This window comes from Vicugna pacos, chromosome 12, assembly GCF_048564905.1.
Source record: "Vicugna pacos chromosome 12, VicPac4, whole genome shotgun sequence".
Taxonomy (NCBI): Eukaryota; Metazoa; Chordata; class Mammalia; order Artiodactyla; family Camelidae; genus Vicugna; species Vicugna pacos.
Genome location: NC_132998.1, coordinates 36,969,772 through 36,988,744, shown reverse-complemented (window position 1 = coordinate 36,988,744; position 18,973 = coordinate 36,969,772). Strand labels below are relative to the sequence as shown.

Here is an 18,973-nt window from a genome sequence, read left to right as displayed (position 1 = left end):
CACAAAGCCAAAGAGACTATCAACCACTGTTAGGGTCCAGTCAAAATGACAAGTCACCTTCAAGGCTCTTCCACTAGCCACAGCTGGGGCAATCTGCACATCAAAAAAAATCACACTGACTTCAAATGACTGAAACCCACTAAATATATATAAATCCATGAATTCGTGAAATATGTTAAAAATCCGTGAGTTCTCTTTTCTCGAAGAAAGAAAAAGTCAAAAGACAAATAAGCAAGCCTCACTGATCACTATTAGAGTAGTGTATCAACTCTTACTCTGAAAATTCATAATTAAAGGAAAAGAATTAAGCGTTTATCCTGCCCATCCAGTATACACTGAAGTTCACAGCAACCAAATAGCCCCGAAAGATACTGAAAACTTCTTTACAGAAAAATGTCAGTTAATACCGAAAAATGTCAGTTAAAAAATCTAGAAAATCAACAGTTTGCAACTGTCGATGAAATCAGTCTTTCCAACTTTGGTAACATCATACAACCCTTCCTTAGATAAGAAATATTTCTGTTCTTAAAACTATTATATCTTTTATTTATACTTCTCCTGTAACACTTAACTCATAATACAAGGAGGAAGAAAGTGCTGGTAGATTGTTATAGTAATGACCCTCAATGAATTGTGCCTATGTTTTAATGCCCTTGTAATTTTTATGTGTAATCCTCTCCCACATGGGCTCTGGGCTGGCCAGACTTGCCTTGGCTGTTGACAGAGTAGTAAATGAGATAAAAGCAAAGATCTGAAAAGTGCTTGCACAATGGGATTTGCTCACTCCTTGCTGGAAACTATTCTGCCACCATATAAGCCCATACTACCCTTGGACATTATGTGGCTCAATGAATATAATCAGCAATCTGAGTGAAGCCACAGTAGACTATGATCCCAATCAAAACCACAGGTATCTCCAGCTGTATGAGTAACTAACTCCAAGAGAGACCAGCAGAAGAATCACTCAGCTTAGCCTAGCCCAAAATACTGATCTACAGAATCTAAAGCAAACAAAATGGTAGCAATTTTAAACCAAAGCCAAAGTTTGGGGATGGTTTATCATGCAGTAACAGATACAACTAGATACAGCAGATATAATGTCATACCTTCTCCTCAAAAGAGAAAAGGAACCTTTTTGAGGGCAGGAGCCCCATATAGAGTGAGTATTCATCACAATTCCTAGTAAGGATACAATAAAAGTGTCCACCTGAGTTTAATTTACACCCAATAGTTTTCAAACATTAAAAATAATTAATATAACTACTCCAAGATTTACATTATTCTACTTCCATTGTTTCTTTTTTAACTTTAAATTAAACCAGAGATTAGAAGACTAAATGACAACTGCCAATATGGTTTTCAGGGTATTTGAGTAAAACCAAGTTTTTCTTTTTTTAATCTTTGACAATACTCATTGGTAGAAAGGGTATTGGAAAACCAGCACTCTCATACATTATTTGTGGGAGTGTAGCTATATACAAAAAATGTACATATTCTCTGGCTCACTGCTAGGAAATTATGCAGTGGACAAATTCATTAAAAGGAGACCTATATATGTGTACAGGCATGTTCACTGCAGTGTTGTTTATAATAGCAAGATTGGAAACAAATGAAATGTCCTTCAATAGGGAAATAATTAAATTTTGTTAACCCATATAGCAAAGTATAATGTAGTTATCAAAAATAAACAAATATAAGACACAATTCTGAAAATGCTAATACTGAAAGAGCTCCAAATTGTATTAAGTGGAAAAAATAATTCAACTCATATGAAGAGTATTATCATACTGTATAATGTTAATGGATATATGCATAAAAAATTGTGGAAAAATACACAAGAAACCATTAGCAACGATTACTGGGGAAGGACCTTCTACTTTTCATATTATAGTTTCGTACTCCTAACCCCTAACTCCTGTCAGCTTCAAACTTTATATAAAATTTGTCTCTTGTCCTTTCCTGCTTGCTCTCACTCTTCAATCTTGAAAATAACCACTAATATTCTTCATTCTAATCTCCATTATAACTCTTAACACCTTTAAACTTGTCTCATAATTCATTTTTGCTAACTATTTTTTGTCTTGAGTTCCTTCTCATTTCTCCACTTTCTTCTTAAAACTGAATATATCCCAATCTATATCAAATCCTGATGTAGAAGGCTTACTCAGATTTTACCATAATATGACCTTGACCTACCATTATAACTCCACAGATGCTTTCCTATCCCTCATAAAACCATATACAATAGTAAGCTTCCCTAAAAATATACCACATGCCACCCTAACTCACTTCTATCAGCTTTCAACTGAAAACAATTCCTATTTTTTTGAAATGTGAGCAGTTCCACCTAACTTAGAGCCATCTACAACTTCAATGAGTATGCAAATAGTCATCTATGTTATTAAAGTATTAATGCTGAATTAAGTACAATCCCTATTCAATTTGTCTTTTAAGTGGCTTCTAAAAGGCTATATCCCCCCTGTTGTACCTGATTCTAGCCCACTCCAAAATTTCTCAAGTACCACCACACAATGTACTTCTGCATCCTAAGTCTTTCCTGCCTAACCTACTGACACATTACACTATGCCAGAGAAGGGGGCGAGAAGCATATACTTACCTAAATGCAATTGGCTCTCATTTTCAGCAGGGCCTGTGAAGTGTTCCAGAAACAAAAGTACATCTAAATCTAGGAATAGTGATTCAGAATATAGTGGTTGGAGTCACACAGACCTGAAATCAACTTCTAGTTTACCCACTTAGAAGCTTTATAAATTTATTTAACCTAAGACCCAAATTCCCATTTGTAAAATGAAACTGTTAATGTCAGCCTCACAGAATTGTTGTGAGGATTAAATGAAACAGTATGTGTAAAATGCTTTAGTCAGTGCCTGGCATTTGGTCAATATACTATAAATAGTAGATAATTGTATTATTATTAAGTGCACCTCTCTCAGAAAAGACCTAGATTCAAAATTTAAAACCTGGAAAACATCTCAGAAATCATGTTCTAAATGTAACACTTCATAGATGAAGAAATGAAGCCCTAGAAGGTATAACTGGCTTACCTGACATCACTATGCTATCTAATTAATGAGAGAGTTGCAATTAAAACTTAAGTTTCCCAAGTCCTAATTCAATATTCGCTCTGCTATCTCAAATGTTTCTTGGCCATCTCTCTGATACCCATCAAGACACTTTATCTTTCTAATCTCAGCTTCTTCAATGACACATTACAGGGACAGAACAAGATCATGGTTCCTTCTACCTCCAAAACTCAAATTCCATGATTCATGTGGGCCCTAACCTGGCTAACTTAAAAGCATGCACACAGAAATAAAGTTAAATATATTCCCAGTCTCTATATATGCTTAGCTTTTTTATGGATACTTTCAAAACTCAAACTTAGTTACTGGTTACTAATAGTTACATGAAGTAATTTACCTCTCAAAGCAGTTAAATCAGAAAAAAAAAAAAAAGGCAGCCAAGTCACTGAGACTGCACAAAACTAATTATAGATTAGCTACTAGTAACTAAATTGGGTTTATAGACATCATACAATGAACTTGATATTAAGTAAAAGAATAAAAGTTGTTAATATCTAACAATTTTTAAATATCTATAACATACAATAAAATATCTAACATGGTTAAAATTGATCTACATATTTTAAGCAAGTTTAGAGTATAGGGTGTTTTGATTCAATAAATATGGATAGACAGATGCAAAAATATATCAAAATAAGAATTCACAGTCTAGTTCTAAGAAGATGCCACTTTTCATTCTTCAAGTCTAAAAATCACTTGAAGGAACTGGGAAAGGTGCTAATGATAAAATTTCCTGAACAGACTATCTGTGGGCCATGTTCAAAATCCCAGAATGTGCTTGAAGACCTACCATGTAATACTCCAGTATCTTTAACAAAAATTCTAATCTACTGGCTATGGATTCTTCTTATAAAAGATATGTAAAACATCAGTTTCAAACAAAATTCATAAAATTAAAATCCATCCTGAATATTACCATTTTTTACGATACAATAATCCCTGAAAAAGACAATCCAAATAGCCGATGACTCGTAATTCAGGCTCCCAAGGAAACAGATTCTGAGACTAAAATCTACAAGCAGAAGGTTTATTGGGGAGTGCTCTCAAGAACACATGTGCAGGCACATGGGGAGTATGACTGGGCCAAGGGAGAAGCTGAACAGTACTGATCAAATAACACAGTTGGAACGGCAGCCTCAGTTAGTCTAAGAGTCATGAAGCTAGAATGACCCTTCATATTAGTCTCTAATCGAGGCAAGAGGATGAATCTTTGTATATCCTACATTAACCAGTAATGAAGTATAGGCTGCTTCCAGGAAGGTGACAAACTTTGGTGAGGCAGCCATGATTCCAAGCAACTAAGAGAACATGTTTCCATCCTGAAGAGGGGAAATCTATCCACTACAACAAATGTAACTTACTTGCATTTGAGATAACCGTAAAGTGCTTTATATTGGGGAAAGGGGGTGGAGGAGGGAACTCAGTAGAAAAAGAGATCTACTATCTTCTAGAGCCTACTATGTAGCAGGTGCTGTGACAGTCACTTTGCATGAGCTATCAAATTTTACCACTGAATCCTTGCTTTTTTCTCAGCAAAGATGCTAGGAAACAGGATAAAAGAGATCAGGATTTGTTAAGTAACACCTAAAATGCTACTCTGGGGTTGCAAATGATCTGCAGACTCAAAATCCTGGTACTTATAATTTTCAACTAATATTTTTTACTCTGAAAGGCACTTTAGAAAACACCTAGATGGTACCCTCATTGGACAGACAAGAAAAGTAAAGCCAAAAGAAGTTCATGATTTGCCTAAGATGACATTGATAGCAGAATTCAGAACTTGAACTCAAGTTTTTTGATTCCAAATTCAGTGATATCTCTACTTGCTCTGGTGCCTTTATACTCAAAAATTTAACAAAACCAAAATAACCCTAAGGCATGAATCTTACTGTAAAGCTCAGAATATCTTCTCCTAGATCATGTGTACTTTGAAAATCATGCACACAAGAAACTTGAGTTTTAGACTCATGGACCTAGAAAACAAACTGTGGTTCCCAGTAGGGGAAGGAGCGGGGATAGACTAGGAGTTTGGGATTAATAAATATACATTACAATACATAAAATAAACAAGAAGAACCTACTGTATAGCACAGAGAACTATATTCAATTTCTTATAATGAGCTGTAATGGAAAAGAATCTAGAAAAAAAATATATGTATGTATATGTATAACTGAATCACTTTGCTATACACCTGAAACTAACATTGTAAATCAACTACACTTCAATAAAAAAAAAAATTTAAAAAAAAAAAAACTTGAGTTTTATACTAAAGAAATGTCAATGTGTAGTCTGCTAAATGAAATAAGTCTTTCTGTTAACAATAATAATAGCTAACATACAAACTATGACAGGTACAACATCAAGATCTTTATATACATTGTATTATTTAATCAAAGAATTAAACAATTCTTTGAATAAAGTCAAAGGGATTGTTTCCATTTAGCCAAGGGGGAAAACTAAGGTTAAAGTTGTTAAGCTAAGATTAACATAAACTGTTAGCTAAGATTACAGATATAATAATGCACAGAGCTGGGATTCTACTTGATTCCAAAGTGTTAAACTACCCACTATGCTACAAGCCCTATGTTTCTTCTCAATTTTCCTTTTCTGAACTTTTCAGATTTCCATGATGTACATGATTTATTTTCATAACCAGAAATATATTCTTCTATTATTTTTAAATATTTTTATCATTGCTTAAAATATTTAGAAGTTGAAAACAAATACAATAAAGTTATATCAGAAAAATGTCCTGCCAAACAAAATAAATCCATACTTCCTTATCAGAGATCTAACTTATATGATTTACCTCTTAATCCATTCCTCACTACAGTCTATTTTGGCATAGAACTATATAAAGACAGGAACTCTTAAAACATTTTCCAAGTATTATTTAATTAGCTAATAAAGTCCAAATAAAGTATCACTAAGACTTTGGAAAAACTTTTATACTTATGTAAAACTTAGCCATAGCATGATACTAAAAATTGAGATGAAGAAAATGTGGTTTTTATTCAATTTCAGCTACCGCTACGGCCCATGGAACACTTAAACAGATATCTATGTAACTAAGTTACTCATGTTATTGTATGAAATATGTCAATCAATCATAGTGCATGCAATGGCCATGGATCCATCCTAAAGTAAGATACCCTACCATAGCCCATGTTGAGACCCTCATCCAAGACAGCCAGGTTGTATGACCCTACGTCTATCAACAACTGACCATATGTGATCACCTGGACCCAACAGTAGCCATTTACAAGCTAGCTAGCAACCAATAAAATGGTTCAGTAGCAAAACAAACCCCAATGTGAAGAATGAACTACTGCTGAGCTCCATGCTTAGGCCTCTGAATTGCAAACTATGAAAAGAAGTGACTAACTAGCCACACAAACTGGTACTAAATAGAAACACAGTGCAGACATGAGGTAAAGTAAGAGTACAGGAGGGACTTGAGCAAATCAAAATTATAACCCAGTAAAACTTTCAAAAGACTATAGACTCTGAGCATGCAGAAGGTATGAAGAAAACACTAGAGCGTAAGAAAATTAGCTAGAATCAAACAAACCTAATCAGAGCTATTATCACTATTTCAGAGCCACCATAAAGCTTATTTCTAGAAGAATGATCTGTAAAAGATGTCTTTCATGTATCACAATTCCTAAAAGAAGGAATCCTAAGTATCAAATGACCCCACTCCACTCCCAATCTCAGTTGATCAAACCAGCAGTGGACATCTGACCCAGAGAAAACAACTTTTTATTGGCCAGAGACCTACACATGATCTAAAAAGAAAAGATGAGGAGGGCATTTCAGATTCTTCTCTTGGGATTTGGGAATTGAGACACTGGGCCAGCAGACTATGCAAAGCTAAGGTGAAAAGCAAGTAGAATCATGTGGTCAGATGGCCATTTGGGGTCTTGGGCACACTGAGTAAGCAGCAGTGAGGAGGATGGACACAGAGATGCAAAGACAAAAGGTCAGTGGTCTATGAGACTGTATGAGACAAAGAGTGCCGCCTCTGTCCCTGACACCATGCTAGGTCCTACTGTCCAGAGACTCAACTGTACAGCAGTTCTTGTTCTTAGATCACTTTGAAACCTTACAATAAATCCTTTCAACTTAAACTGATTAAATTAAGTTTATAATCCTTAAAAATAGAAAGTTATTTGTTAGATACTGTCCAAGGATGACAGATTACTTTTATATATTAAATATTTTAGCTTCCTCTACTCCATATATCTTGGAATAATAATAGTCTGTGCTCCCTGCTTCTATTTCCTTACTTCCCAGCCAACCATTTTTCCCTATGACTCTCCTGAAACCAAACTAGATATGCCCAAACTGTTCCATTCAGTGGACTTCTTAGTCCTTATTTGACTTGACCTTTCAACATTCACACATATCTAATACTTGATTCCATCTGTCTCCTGAGTGCTGGACCTATATTTCCACCTGCCTGGTGAACATTCTATAGGGATGTGCACACCTCTAGTTCACACTCATTTTCCTCCCCAAACCTGTTCTTCCTCCTCCTCTATTCTTTACCTTGGTCCATTCCACCAAAACTACTCACAAGTCAACAAGTCCTATTAATTCTCTCTCTTAATTTCTTGAAAATCAATCTGTTCTTTCCCTATCCCCAAAGCCACTGCCTGAATTCAAGTCTTCATCATCCCTTGGACTGACAACCAGAGATTCAGAAATTCTGATTCAATGAAGGTACCTGAGAACATTTTTTAGGGGGATTCCAAAGGATTCTAATACATAACTATTGCTTTCTGTTGTTGGTCTCTCCCTTTATGGAGCCATCCTCTTTACACAGCCACCAAGTAGTCAACATATAGTACTGAAAATACAATACACCAATGGAGAAAGAAAGAAAACAAAGAAACCAAGAAAGAAAACAAAAATTCCCACCCTAAAGGAGCTCAATCTAGTAAGGGAGAAGTCAGGTAAACAAATCACAAAAACAATGTAATAAATTTTGCAGAACTCTGTAACATAACAGCTACTGCATACTAAGTGTTTATTGAATGCTGGAACTGTGGTGAGTGCTCTGTGAACATTATTTCATTCAATCCTTCCCCAATACTGTAAGGTACATATTACACTCAATTTACAGATAAAGCAACTGCATCTCAGAGAGCCTGAAATTTTGCACAAGATCTCACCTTCATGAGTGGAAGAGCCCAGGGCTTAAATGATGGTCTAATTTCAAAAGCCCATTCTCTTAATTAGTCTGGGGTGCTTTGGGAGAAGGGAAAAAAAGCAAGCAAATAACTCCTAGTATCACCTAAACTGAGCAATGTGGACAAGTGATGGTAGGGTACTCTGAGCAGAATAAAGAGTTCTATAGAGATGAGGGGATGAGAGAACAGGAAAGTTGTGGGACACACAATTAGTGAAGATGGCAAGGTCAGTGCATGTAGAGAGGTAGTTGGAGATGAGCCTGGAAGTGTAAAGGAACCAGAGCAGTATAGGCCTTGCATGGGTCATCGGTAAGGAGTCTGGACATCTTCTGTGGACACGGAGTAGTCACCAATAGATTTTAGACAGAAAACTGATCCACCTGATTTGCTTTTTATAAGGATTACCTAGGAAAAATATTTTAAAGGGTTTTCCTTATTACAAATTAGATCATTTGGAAACTTTCCATGGCTCCATATTATCTATTGTATAAAGTCCAAAATTCTGTCCAATCTCATCTCACAACCATCCCCATCCACATACAGAAATACCCACAAATTCCCATATGCTGTGCCAGGCTGCTTTGTGCTTTGGCATCTGCCTGGTCCTTATCTCTAAAAATGCCTTCTCTCCCTTGCTCCACCTTGCCTGAGTCCCTCTGGCTTCTGCAAACCTTCAACAATCTCCATTCCCTGTCTCCCCAACTTTCACCACAGAATTAGATGCTTTTTCTTTGTGTTCACACTCTTCCTCTGTGTATCTATTAACATTTATCACGTTGCTTTGTAATTATTTATGTCTTCCCCATTAAAACTAAAAGTTTTTTTAATCTCCCAGCCCAGCATAGTAATTAGCACAGAATAAATGTTCAACAGTATAATGAATGACTAACTTCACATATACAAACATCAATTTTAAAAAAAAAAATGATAATAACAAGGGAGTGATAAGAAAGCTGTTCCCTGAAGAAATCTGGAATATGTAATAACAAAAAATCAACATTAGCGACAGCTAACATTTATAGAAAACTTACTATGTGCCAGTTACTATTTTAAGATCTTCACATGTCTTAATTCATTTAATCCTCATAATTCTATGAGAAGGATACTATTATTATTACCATTTTAAGAGAAACTGAGAAGTAACTTGCCCAAAGCAAAACTACCCTGCTAGTAAGTGGGTACAGATGCCACCCCAAGCAGTCTGGCTCCAGAGTTCAGGTTCTTAACCACTAATTATACTATTCCTCTAGCTCAAGCGAAAGACCATCAGTATATGAAAACAGTTCTAGTCCTAGTTCTTTTATATGTTAATCTCTTTACTCTTAACACACTAAAGATAAATTCTACAAAGTGAGAAAAAAAATTCCACTTTTTATAGTTTCATTTTTTTTTAATTGAAGTATAGTCGGATTACAATGCTGTGTTAATTTCTGGTGTACAGCATGGTGATTCAGTTATATATATCTTTTCTTTTCTATCATATTCTTTTTCATCATAGGCTGTTACAAGGTATTGGATATAGTTCCCTGTGCCATACAATAGAACCTTGCTGTTTATCTATTTTATATATGTGTAGTAGTTAGTATCTGCAAAAATAAATAAGTAATAATTTCATCAAATAATTATGTAACTAATCTGGGACACCTTCCCTAATATCTTACTTTAGATCAAGGCCCTCTTGCTGTAAGCTTTTGGGGCTCCCTGTGCTTTTCCTTCCTAACACTCACCCGAGGATGTGACCATATACTTAATGTGATTCTTTTAAAAGTTCCTCTGTCCTCCCCTGGATATGAAGCTCCATGGGGTTCAGGTCTGTTTTACCCATCAGTGCATCCACAGCACAGAGTAGGCCCAAAATAGATGTATGAGAATAGATATTTTTCAAACGGTCTTCCCTATTCATCACTTTTTTTCCTGCTCACATTGACATCAACCTTATGCAAGTCATAATTACTTAGTGTCTAAAATATTAAAATCAATCTCATCTGATCTCTGCTTATACCCTATGGCTTTAATATATCACATGCAACACCAATAAATTAATCTTCCTAAAACCTTCAATACTCATTCAATAAATATTACCTCCTATTGTGTGCCTGAAGGAAACCAGAATATGTCACCCCAAAATATGCCACTTTGGCAAACTGATTATTTTTAATTAAAGGCATTTAAGAAAGAGCAGGTGCAAGAACACTCTGACCCTCATTTCTTCCTGAAGGCAGGAGATAAAACTCCCATGTGAAAGTCACTCTAACTGTACCAGGAGGAAAGACGTTCTCATCACCAGGGGCAGAGGATGTGGGGGCTGAGAAATCTGTACAAACAAACCTTGTTAAACTAACACTTATCTTCCTAGTTAATTCTTCACCATTTAGTTTCTCAACCCAAAACCCTTTGGCTTGTCAGTTCTTCACAAATCTTGTTTCTTTGTCTAAAAGGTGTAAGTATTTCCTGCTCTGGTCACATCTTCAGGTCTTCATTCTCATGTGAAGGCTCCCATGATAATGTAAAAATTTAATGAAATGTGTATGCTTTTTCTCCTGTTAATCTGCCTTAGATGAGTCTGATTATTAGGCCCAGCCAGAGACCCAAAAAGGGTAGAGGAGAATTGTTCCTCTCCTACATACCAATTTCACTGCTTAATAAATAAATCCTATTAATTTCCTAATGCCTACAGGATGAAGTTCAAAATGTCAGACTTGTCTCTTGAAAAAAATAAGTAAGAAAGCCACCCCAGACCTTAGTCTTTAATGCTATTCCCCATTAAAAGGAATAGGGCTCCTCAGAGAAACAGCTAATTTCAGGGCTGGCAAAGGGTAGATAATGGATAAGCTTGGAATACCTAGAAATTTACACCAGAAAGTAAGGAACAATTCAAAAAACTGACAGGGGCACATCAAAGAACACAGGAGCCACCTGAAGGGGCTCCCACTGTTCACATTTGGGACAATTTGAGCACCAAAATAATTAAGTACAGTGATGAGTGATGAACCACTTTTTAAAAATGAACTTATGAGTCCATACCAATAGGAAGGAAAGAGGAAAGGAAGGTAGGTAGGTAGGTGTAGGAAGGGAGGGAGGGAGGGAGACGGAGGAGGTAGGGGAGGCCAAGGACCAATTGGTAAATACATAAGGAGTGCTGGAGTGGGAAAATTATCAGTTTGCAGTCACTATAATAAAAATTAGATCAAGCAAGAATTAACAATGAATGGTAAATATAGGGAAAATTCTTGACAAAGGCAAGATATTTGCATGTTCTCGTAAGTATCTGCCTATTAACTGCAAAGGAAGACAAATAATCATTACTATACTGTCAAAAAATTGGGCTACACCTTGACCTTTGACAAGGTAATCAATATTAACATCACCTATGAAGGACCAAAAGACTTCATGGACCTCCAGGTGTCATAACCAGAGAAGGACACAACTTCTTGGCCAACTTCTGATCAAGAATGCATAATCTCAACCTAATCACAAGAAAATGTCAGACAAACACAACATGAGGAACACTGCAGGAAAAAAAAAAAAAAGGACAGTATCTGTATTCTTCAAAAATGTCATAAATTACCAAGAAATACTGTGGAAATTTTCCAGACTAAAAGAAGCTAAAGCAACATAACAACTACATTAACCCAAATTGGACCCTATACTGGTGAAGGGGAAATGCTACAAAGACATCAGATCAATTGAAAAAAATGCAATTATGAATAGTAAACTGAATCAACGTAACTTCATGAAGTTGACAACTATACTGTGTCTATGTAAGAGAATATCCCTATTCTTCATTGAAGCATTCAGAGGTAAAGAACCATAACTGATCCTTAACTGATTCGGGGGGGGGGGGAATTACACACAGAGAGAGAGAAAATAGGAGAGAAAAGGATAGAAGAGAAGAAAGTGGGCAAATAATAAAGTAAATAGGATAAAATAGTAACAATAAGTAAATCTAGATAGAGTATACAGCTGTTTCTTGTATTATTCTTGTAACTTATTGTAAGTTTGAAATTAGTTCCAAATAAAAAGCTAAAAATTATATAACACATGTATTCAATCAGACCTGCACTGTCCAATACAGTAGCCACTACCTACAAGAGGTTATTGAACAGTTCAAATACAGTTAGTCCAAAGTCAGGTATGCTGTTAGTACAAAATACAAACCAGATTTCAAAGACGTAATATGATAAAAAAAAAACTCATTAATAATTTTTAAGACAACTCACTATATCACTTTTATATTGATTATATGTTGAAATATTTTAGATATATTGGGTCAAATGAAATACATTTTAAAAATTAATTTCACTTTTTATTTTTTTAAATGTGGCTACTAGAAGCTTTAAATTACATATGTGACTCATATTTGCATTGGACAGGGCTGAGCTAGATGATCAAGAATCTCCACAATAAAGTGTCAAGACTATCTTTGTAAGTTTCTCTCAATTTCTTTCTGCTCTAAACAGACCTCTATCTCTAAGTCACTTGGTTTTAAGCTACTTAACAGATATTGTATTTTATTCACTGTGGTATCTCCAGTATCCATGGAGCACATATCCAGTGTTATAAACATCTGTTTATTGAAAAGCAATATGCAAAGGAAGGAAGGAGAGCAGGAAGAATGAACTCATTCCCATCTGAGTTTTTGTTTATACTGTAACTCCTTCCTAGAATCAAAGTAATTCTCTTCCTCTTCTAATCACATTCTTCAAATCTCATGCCCATTTTTATCAAGGAGACTCCCCACTCACACAAGTTCATTCTGATGATTCCTCCTCTGTACTACTACAGCCTTCGCTGTCTGTATCATTTACTTTGGCACTAACTTATGTAAGTTCCCTGAGGGAGAAGTTAGGTCCCATATTTTCCAGGGTGAGTGGCACAGTGCTAACCAAATCAGTTGAGTAGTGAAAGAAAGGGTAACAAGGTGCCAGAAACAGGGAAATGGTTTGACAGTAGTAGTCTCAGTTTTGACTATTACTACTACAATATACTGTTTTGTCTTAGATAAATCACTTAATCTCTCAGTTCCTACTTCCTCATTTTTAAAATCAGAGAGAGAGACCTGTTAACCAAAAAAGAAATGTTCTATTTTCACAATTCTAAAATTAAATCCATCTTTTTCTTTAACAATATTATTGACATACACTAGTAAAAGGCAATCTAATACACTAATGTTAAATCACAGTAAGATCCTTAAGAAAGAAACAGCAATAAAGTTTATAAACTGCCTAAAGTACTAAATGCTGATAGTCTTTCCAACCATGAAGCACTTTAAAGTCACATTTCTCTTCAAGGCCTATCAAGCAAAATAGTCAATACATACCTCAGTTTTTTTTCACTCAAGCCTCAAAGAAACATCTTTTAGTAGCTAACGGGAAAAAAAGAAAAACCAGAAACTAAATTTTCTATACAGTATCCTGGGACCTTATTGGTGATGTTCAAAGACTGTTATAATTGATCCTAAGCACATCATCTGTTTCTTCTTTGAAAAATGCTATTTAAAGGACACTATTGAGAAGAAAATTATAGCAGTTAAAATGAAAAGGCCACATAAAAACAGAATATTAAAGGTATGCGACTTAATTTCAAAGCATGGAGACCATTTCAGATAAACCTGTAAATCAGCAGTCTTAGTTTTAATCTTGTATCTTATTATCTCTGCTGAGAAGTAAGATTATCAGGGTGGGGTGAAATAAAATGGTTGCCATGTTACATAATTCAAAGATTCAAGTTATCTTTGTTAGTAAATACCACCTGTGGAGTTAACCCTAGTTAATTCCAATTACAAGATTTCTTCAAGGCTTTATCCAAATGCTGAGAGTTAACACTGACCCACCTGTAAGGCAAAAGCTGAATGCCTGCCAAGGGACTCTAGGTTGTCTCAGGAACTGGTCTGAGCTACCTCTGCAGCCTCATTTCCCATTAATTTCTGCACATCATTTCACTTTCTATACTTAATTGTTCACATTCCTCTTAACATTACCTCCCCCTTTTCTAACTTATTGCCCTGGCATTTGCAGTTTCCTCTGACTGACAGGCCCTTCCTTCTTTTGAGTTGCAACTATAACCTCCTCCCTGAAGTTTTCCTGATTGCCCCAAAACCCTCCCAGACACTGTTCATTCCTGTATTACAAAGCACTGTCTATTACTTTCAAATGTTCACTTCACCAACCAGCTGTGAATACTAAAGGGAGGGCCCAGATAGTATTTAACCTCAACTCCTAGCAGGTGCCTTGCATTTACTGATCCTTAATATAAGGACACTAAAAAAAGAAAGTTAAGTAATTAACTATGAGAAACAGCTGAAACTTTCCCATAAAGGCGTGTATAAATTTAACACATTGGTTCTCAACCAGGGCAATTCTGCTACTAGGTGACAGCTGGAAAGACTCTAGTTTGGTTTTTTTTTTTTTTTGGTTGTCACAATAGGAGGGTGGAGATTTTGGGGGTGCTACTGGCATCTAGTGAACAGAAGACAGGGATGCTGCTAAACAACTTACAATGCACAGGACAGCCCCCTACAACAAAAACTATCCAGTCACAAATGTCAATAGCGCCTTAAGAAACCCAGTTGTCAAGTGGGGGTGAGGCACGTGTAGCTCAGTGGTAAAGCGCGTGCTTAGCACGCACAAGGTCGTGGGTTCAATCCCCAATACATTCATTAAATAAATAAATAAACCTAATTACCACCCCCCCAAAAAGTAAATAAAAAAACTAAAAAAAAACTCAGTTGTCAACTCACTTATTCATATATGATGATTCCTTTTCACATCTCAGCAATGACCAGCATAAATTCCAATTTTGTAGTTTCAACTGAAACTTCTGTAGCTGTTACTGTGTATGCCCCAACACTAAAAGTTATCTTTAATCATCGTAATGCTTAACAACATTAAACCAAGAGCACTGGAAAGCATCTTTCTGAAGGCTAATCTATAACTACTGGAAGCTACTCCTAAGTCAGTAAACACTTTGTTTTATGTATACACTTTAAAGCAAACCACAAGCAAACTAATTTTCAGCTGTGAACTGTGTGAAGGAAACACAATCTGAGGCATGAGGTAATTAATCAGCTCCTTTAGGTCTGATAAAAGAAAAATCTCTTAAGTACTGCAAGTAAATCATGCACAGATGTCTACTGTTGAACACAGGAACTGATGGCCACAACAGTAAAGGGTATGCATGACCTTACTGCTGCCAAAATCACCACTTATCGAGGTTTCAAAAACCTCTGACAAAACACTGTAAAAAAATAAATCATCAAATGTCAATACAGGGTAGCAGATCCAGAAGTTAACTATTTCTCCCCTTGATAGATGACCAAGTTTCACATGACGAACATTTCACGAAGCTATGCAGGCGCAAGGACACTCCCTTTCTATATAGTGGATGACTCAACTCTCTGGTACATTCCTTGACTGAATACTACAAAATCACTAATTCCTTCTGTCCTTTGCCTACTTATCCTACTCCCTCAGTAACCAATTATTAGGTTGGGCGCCAACTTTTCAATCATTTCTATTTTGTTGCACCCTATCAGTCTCAAAAATAAATAAGGGGGGGGGGCGATCCAAAACAAAAACTTGCGTACAGTAACTCTTACAAGGATTTTGTTATTCTAGGAACTGATTCCTAAACAGTACACCTACAGCTTTCCAATGCTCTAATCTTTACATCTTAAGGTTTTTCCAGTTTTCAAACAGAGATAGCGCTGGCAGAAAGTAAAGGAGTAAGTGTATGCCGCTAGACAAAGCTTACAGCGGATTTATTCTTGGATGGCTCAAAAAACATACTGGGCTGGGAGGGGGAAACGCACTTTCAATCGGGGTCAAAAAGTTTCCAACAGTGAGTAATACCTTCCTTTGCAGCTAACTTTGCCAGTAAGTGTCCGTACCACGATTGGACCGACGCTAGGCCGGGTTTCACCACATTACCCTGCAGGGTTGCCTAGACGAGAAAACCAAGCCATGTGTGGCAGGTGTGTGTCGTGTAAAGTTGGGGGGCAAGCTGGGCGGGGAGGCTGGGGGAAGAGCCCAGCTAGCCTCCCGCGATCTCCCACGGGGCGTTCTCCAGACCGGAGGGCGGCTGGTCGGCCAGTCCCCAGAGCACTAACTCCATTTTCACCGCCGTTCCAGGCTCTAGAAGGAACGCGCTGGCACCACACCCTCCCGCCCCGCCGCCCGCTCTCACTGACAGCCCGCGAGGGAGCGGGTCCCGGGCCTGGACGCGCAGGGCGGCGGGGAACCGGGCGCCGGCCCCAGCCCCGGCCTGCCCCCCCCCCCCGCCGCCACCGCCGCCGCCGCCCCACCGGCCCGCCCGCCCCTGCCCCCGCGGCCCGGCCCCGAAGCAGACGACCGAGGCCTAATCGCCGCCTGGGCTGCGGGGCCTAGAGAAAGGAAATGCGCTGAGGAGGGGGCGTCCGCGCCACCACCTCGGCTCCTCAGCGCGGCGGCGCGGCGGCTTCTTCGGCCCCTGAGCTCGGGCTCTCCCGCTCACGTGCTCCTGGAAAGACGATTTCACTCTCTTACCCTCTGTAAAATCCTCCTTAACATGGTTTAAACACCACCCGGTGCCGCCGCGGTGACTCTCCGGACCCTCCGCGGGGCCACCCACTACTTGCGGGTGCGCGGGCGGGAGGGACTGAGCCAGAAGGGGCCCGGGGAGGAGGTCGCTCAGGCGGCTCAGACTTCCCCACAGGCGGCGGGAGGGAGCGCGCGCGAGCGATCGACGAGATAGCCAGCGAGCGCCCGCCCGCCGGGCCGCCACTGTGACTGACAGCAGGGCTGACCCGCCCGCCGCCGTCGCCCCGCCCCCTAGGCCTGTCCATCCGCGGTGGGCGGGGCTGGAAGGGGCTGGCCCGCGCCTGCAGCCAATCGGAAGCGGCGGCGCCGTGGGCGGTTGCGTGACGGACAGGCGGCAGGACGCTGGCGCAGCCGCTCCTTCCGGCGGGCTGGGGAACGCCGCGGCCGCCGAGCGCACGCCTGCGCTCCGTCAGAGGACGCGACCGCGCGCAGACCGCGTACCCAAAAGGGGGGCCTGGGGGACCCTGACCGCGACGGAAAGAGGGTCTTGGGGCGGGTACCTGCGACGGCACCTCACATTGCTCTGTAAAATTTGTCAATGTGATCCTGGCCTTGACTGTTTGGACTACATCGTCATTTCTGCTGGAAGCGCTTAGCCCCTGGGTGGAAGGAAAGGAGAGAATCGCAGACACTATTAACCAGAATGTTGGGCTTCCCTCTTCTGGTCCAGCCCCTCGTTCCTTTTCCTACTCCCTTCCTGCTTCTAATTTAAGCCAAAAGAAAAGTAAAGAATCGGAAAAAAAGGGTAGGAAGATATTGGAATTTGAGTTGGTAAAAGAAGTTTGGGGTCGTCCTTTTTGGACTATAGCGACAATGTTTAATGCACTGATACCTCTAACATGTTGCACTATCTAAAGCCCATGCTTGGCCAAGGAATTTTAAATCCTCTTCTGATAATAGATGTGTGAAGTGAATCGACATTAATGCGTCTGATTCGTAGATTAAAAAAAATGAGGTCACAGAGAAACAGTGTGCCAAAACAAGGACGTGGACTCGGAAGTGGACTTGGAACTGACTTCCAGGCACGATGTCATCATTTAAGTTCAAAAATCACAGCTCCAGAATCGTATCATTCTGCCAGTAATCACAAGCTAAGAAGTTCGACTTTTACCCCCGTTGAGGGTTGGGGAGCGGAGAAAAGCCTTTAATATTGTTTAAACGGGGAAGGAGGCAGGGGAAATAAGGTAACTAACCTTGCTGGGGTGGGGGAATTTGAAGTCTACCAAACAATGAATGGAATGCTTATTAGGATATAATTTTGATCTTTTGAAAAGATGCAACAAATATTTTCAAATGAGTCCATGTAAAAGTGTTTTGTAAAGTGTATTTTATGATGTAATATGTTGTTTCTATCCCAAATATGTTTTTTTACTATGTTTGTCTGTTTCCGTGTCTGTCTATAGTGCAGCAAAAGTCATGCCTATAACTAATACATTATTAATCACTATTGATAATAGTGCACTTAAATACTTCTAGAGAAACATAGAAAATCACATACTCTTTGATCTTTCCAGACACAGGTGCTTTATTTTCAGACACTGATAAATATTTTCAAGAACACAGGGTGATAAAACTGTATGACACAATAAACATATATTTAGTCTCTACCCCTCAGTGATATCCAGACAGGATGTTAAGAACATCTTTTGTTCTAGTATTTAATCTTTGACCCTGTTTCCTGACACCAGAGCGTCTAAGACCCTTGGAATCCCACAGTGCCGCGTGTCTTTTTGTATGCTAATGCAATGATGAGTGGTTAGAGTCATTACCTTTAGGCTGATCTCTAGAAAGACTAAGGCAAGATTAGAAGGTTGGAATTTTCAGTCCCACCCCCCACCACCCCACCTCTAGGAGAGAAGACAGGCTGAAAAATTTAATCACCAATGGCTGAAGATCTAATCAATCATGCCTGTAATGGAACCTCCATAAAAACCCTAAATAATGAGATTTAGAGAGCTTCCAGATTGATGAATGTCAAGATGCTAGGAGGATAATATGTCCAGAGAAAAGAGGGAAGCTCTGCACCCCTTCTCCCATACCTTGCCCTATGCATCTTCCGTTTGGCTGTTCCTGAGTTGTATCCTTTGTAATAAACC

At 38.6% G+C, this 18,973-nt stretch overlaps 1 protein-coding gene across 8 annotated transcripts in view; it reads right to left on the bottom strand.

Annotated features, from left to right (window-relative positions):
• The window catches only part of EEA1 (early endosome antigen 1), a 106,875-nt gene extending 89,824 nt beyond the window's left edge, over positions 1 to 17,051 (bottom strand). For all 8 annotated transcript variants that reach the window (XR_012078531.1, XR_012078532.1, XM_072973237.1 and 5 more), the window contains exon 1: positions 16,824 to 17,051. Coding sequence is in view for 6 of the 8 variants with exons in the window: in XM_072973237.1 (XP_072829338.1) it covers positions 16,824 to 16,847 (24 nt within the window). In the remaining 2 variants the exon portion in view is untranslated. The remainder of the gene's footprint in view (positions 1 to 16,823) is intronic.
• Positions 17,052 to 18,973: the final 1,922 nt, after the last annotated feature.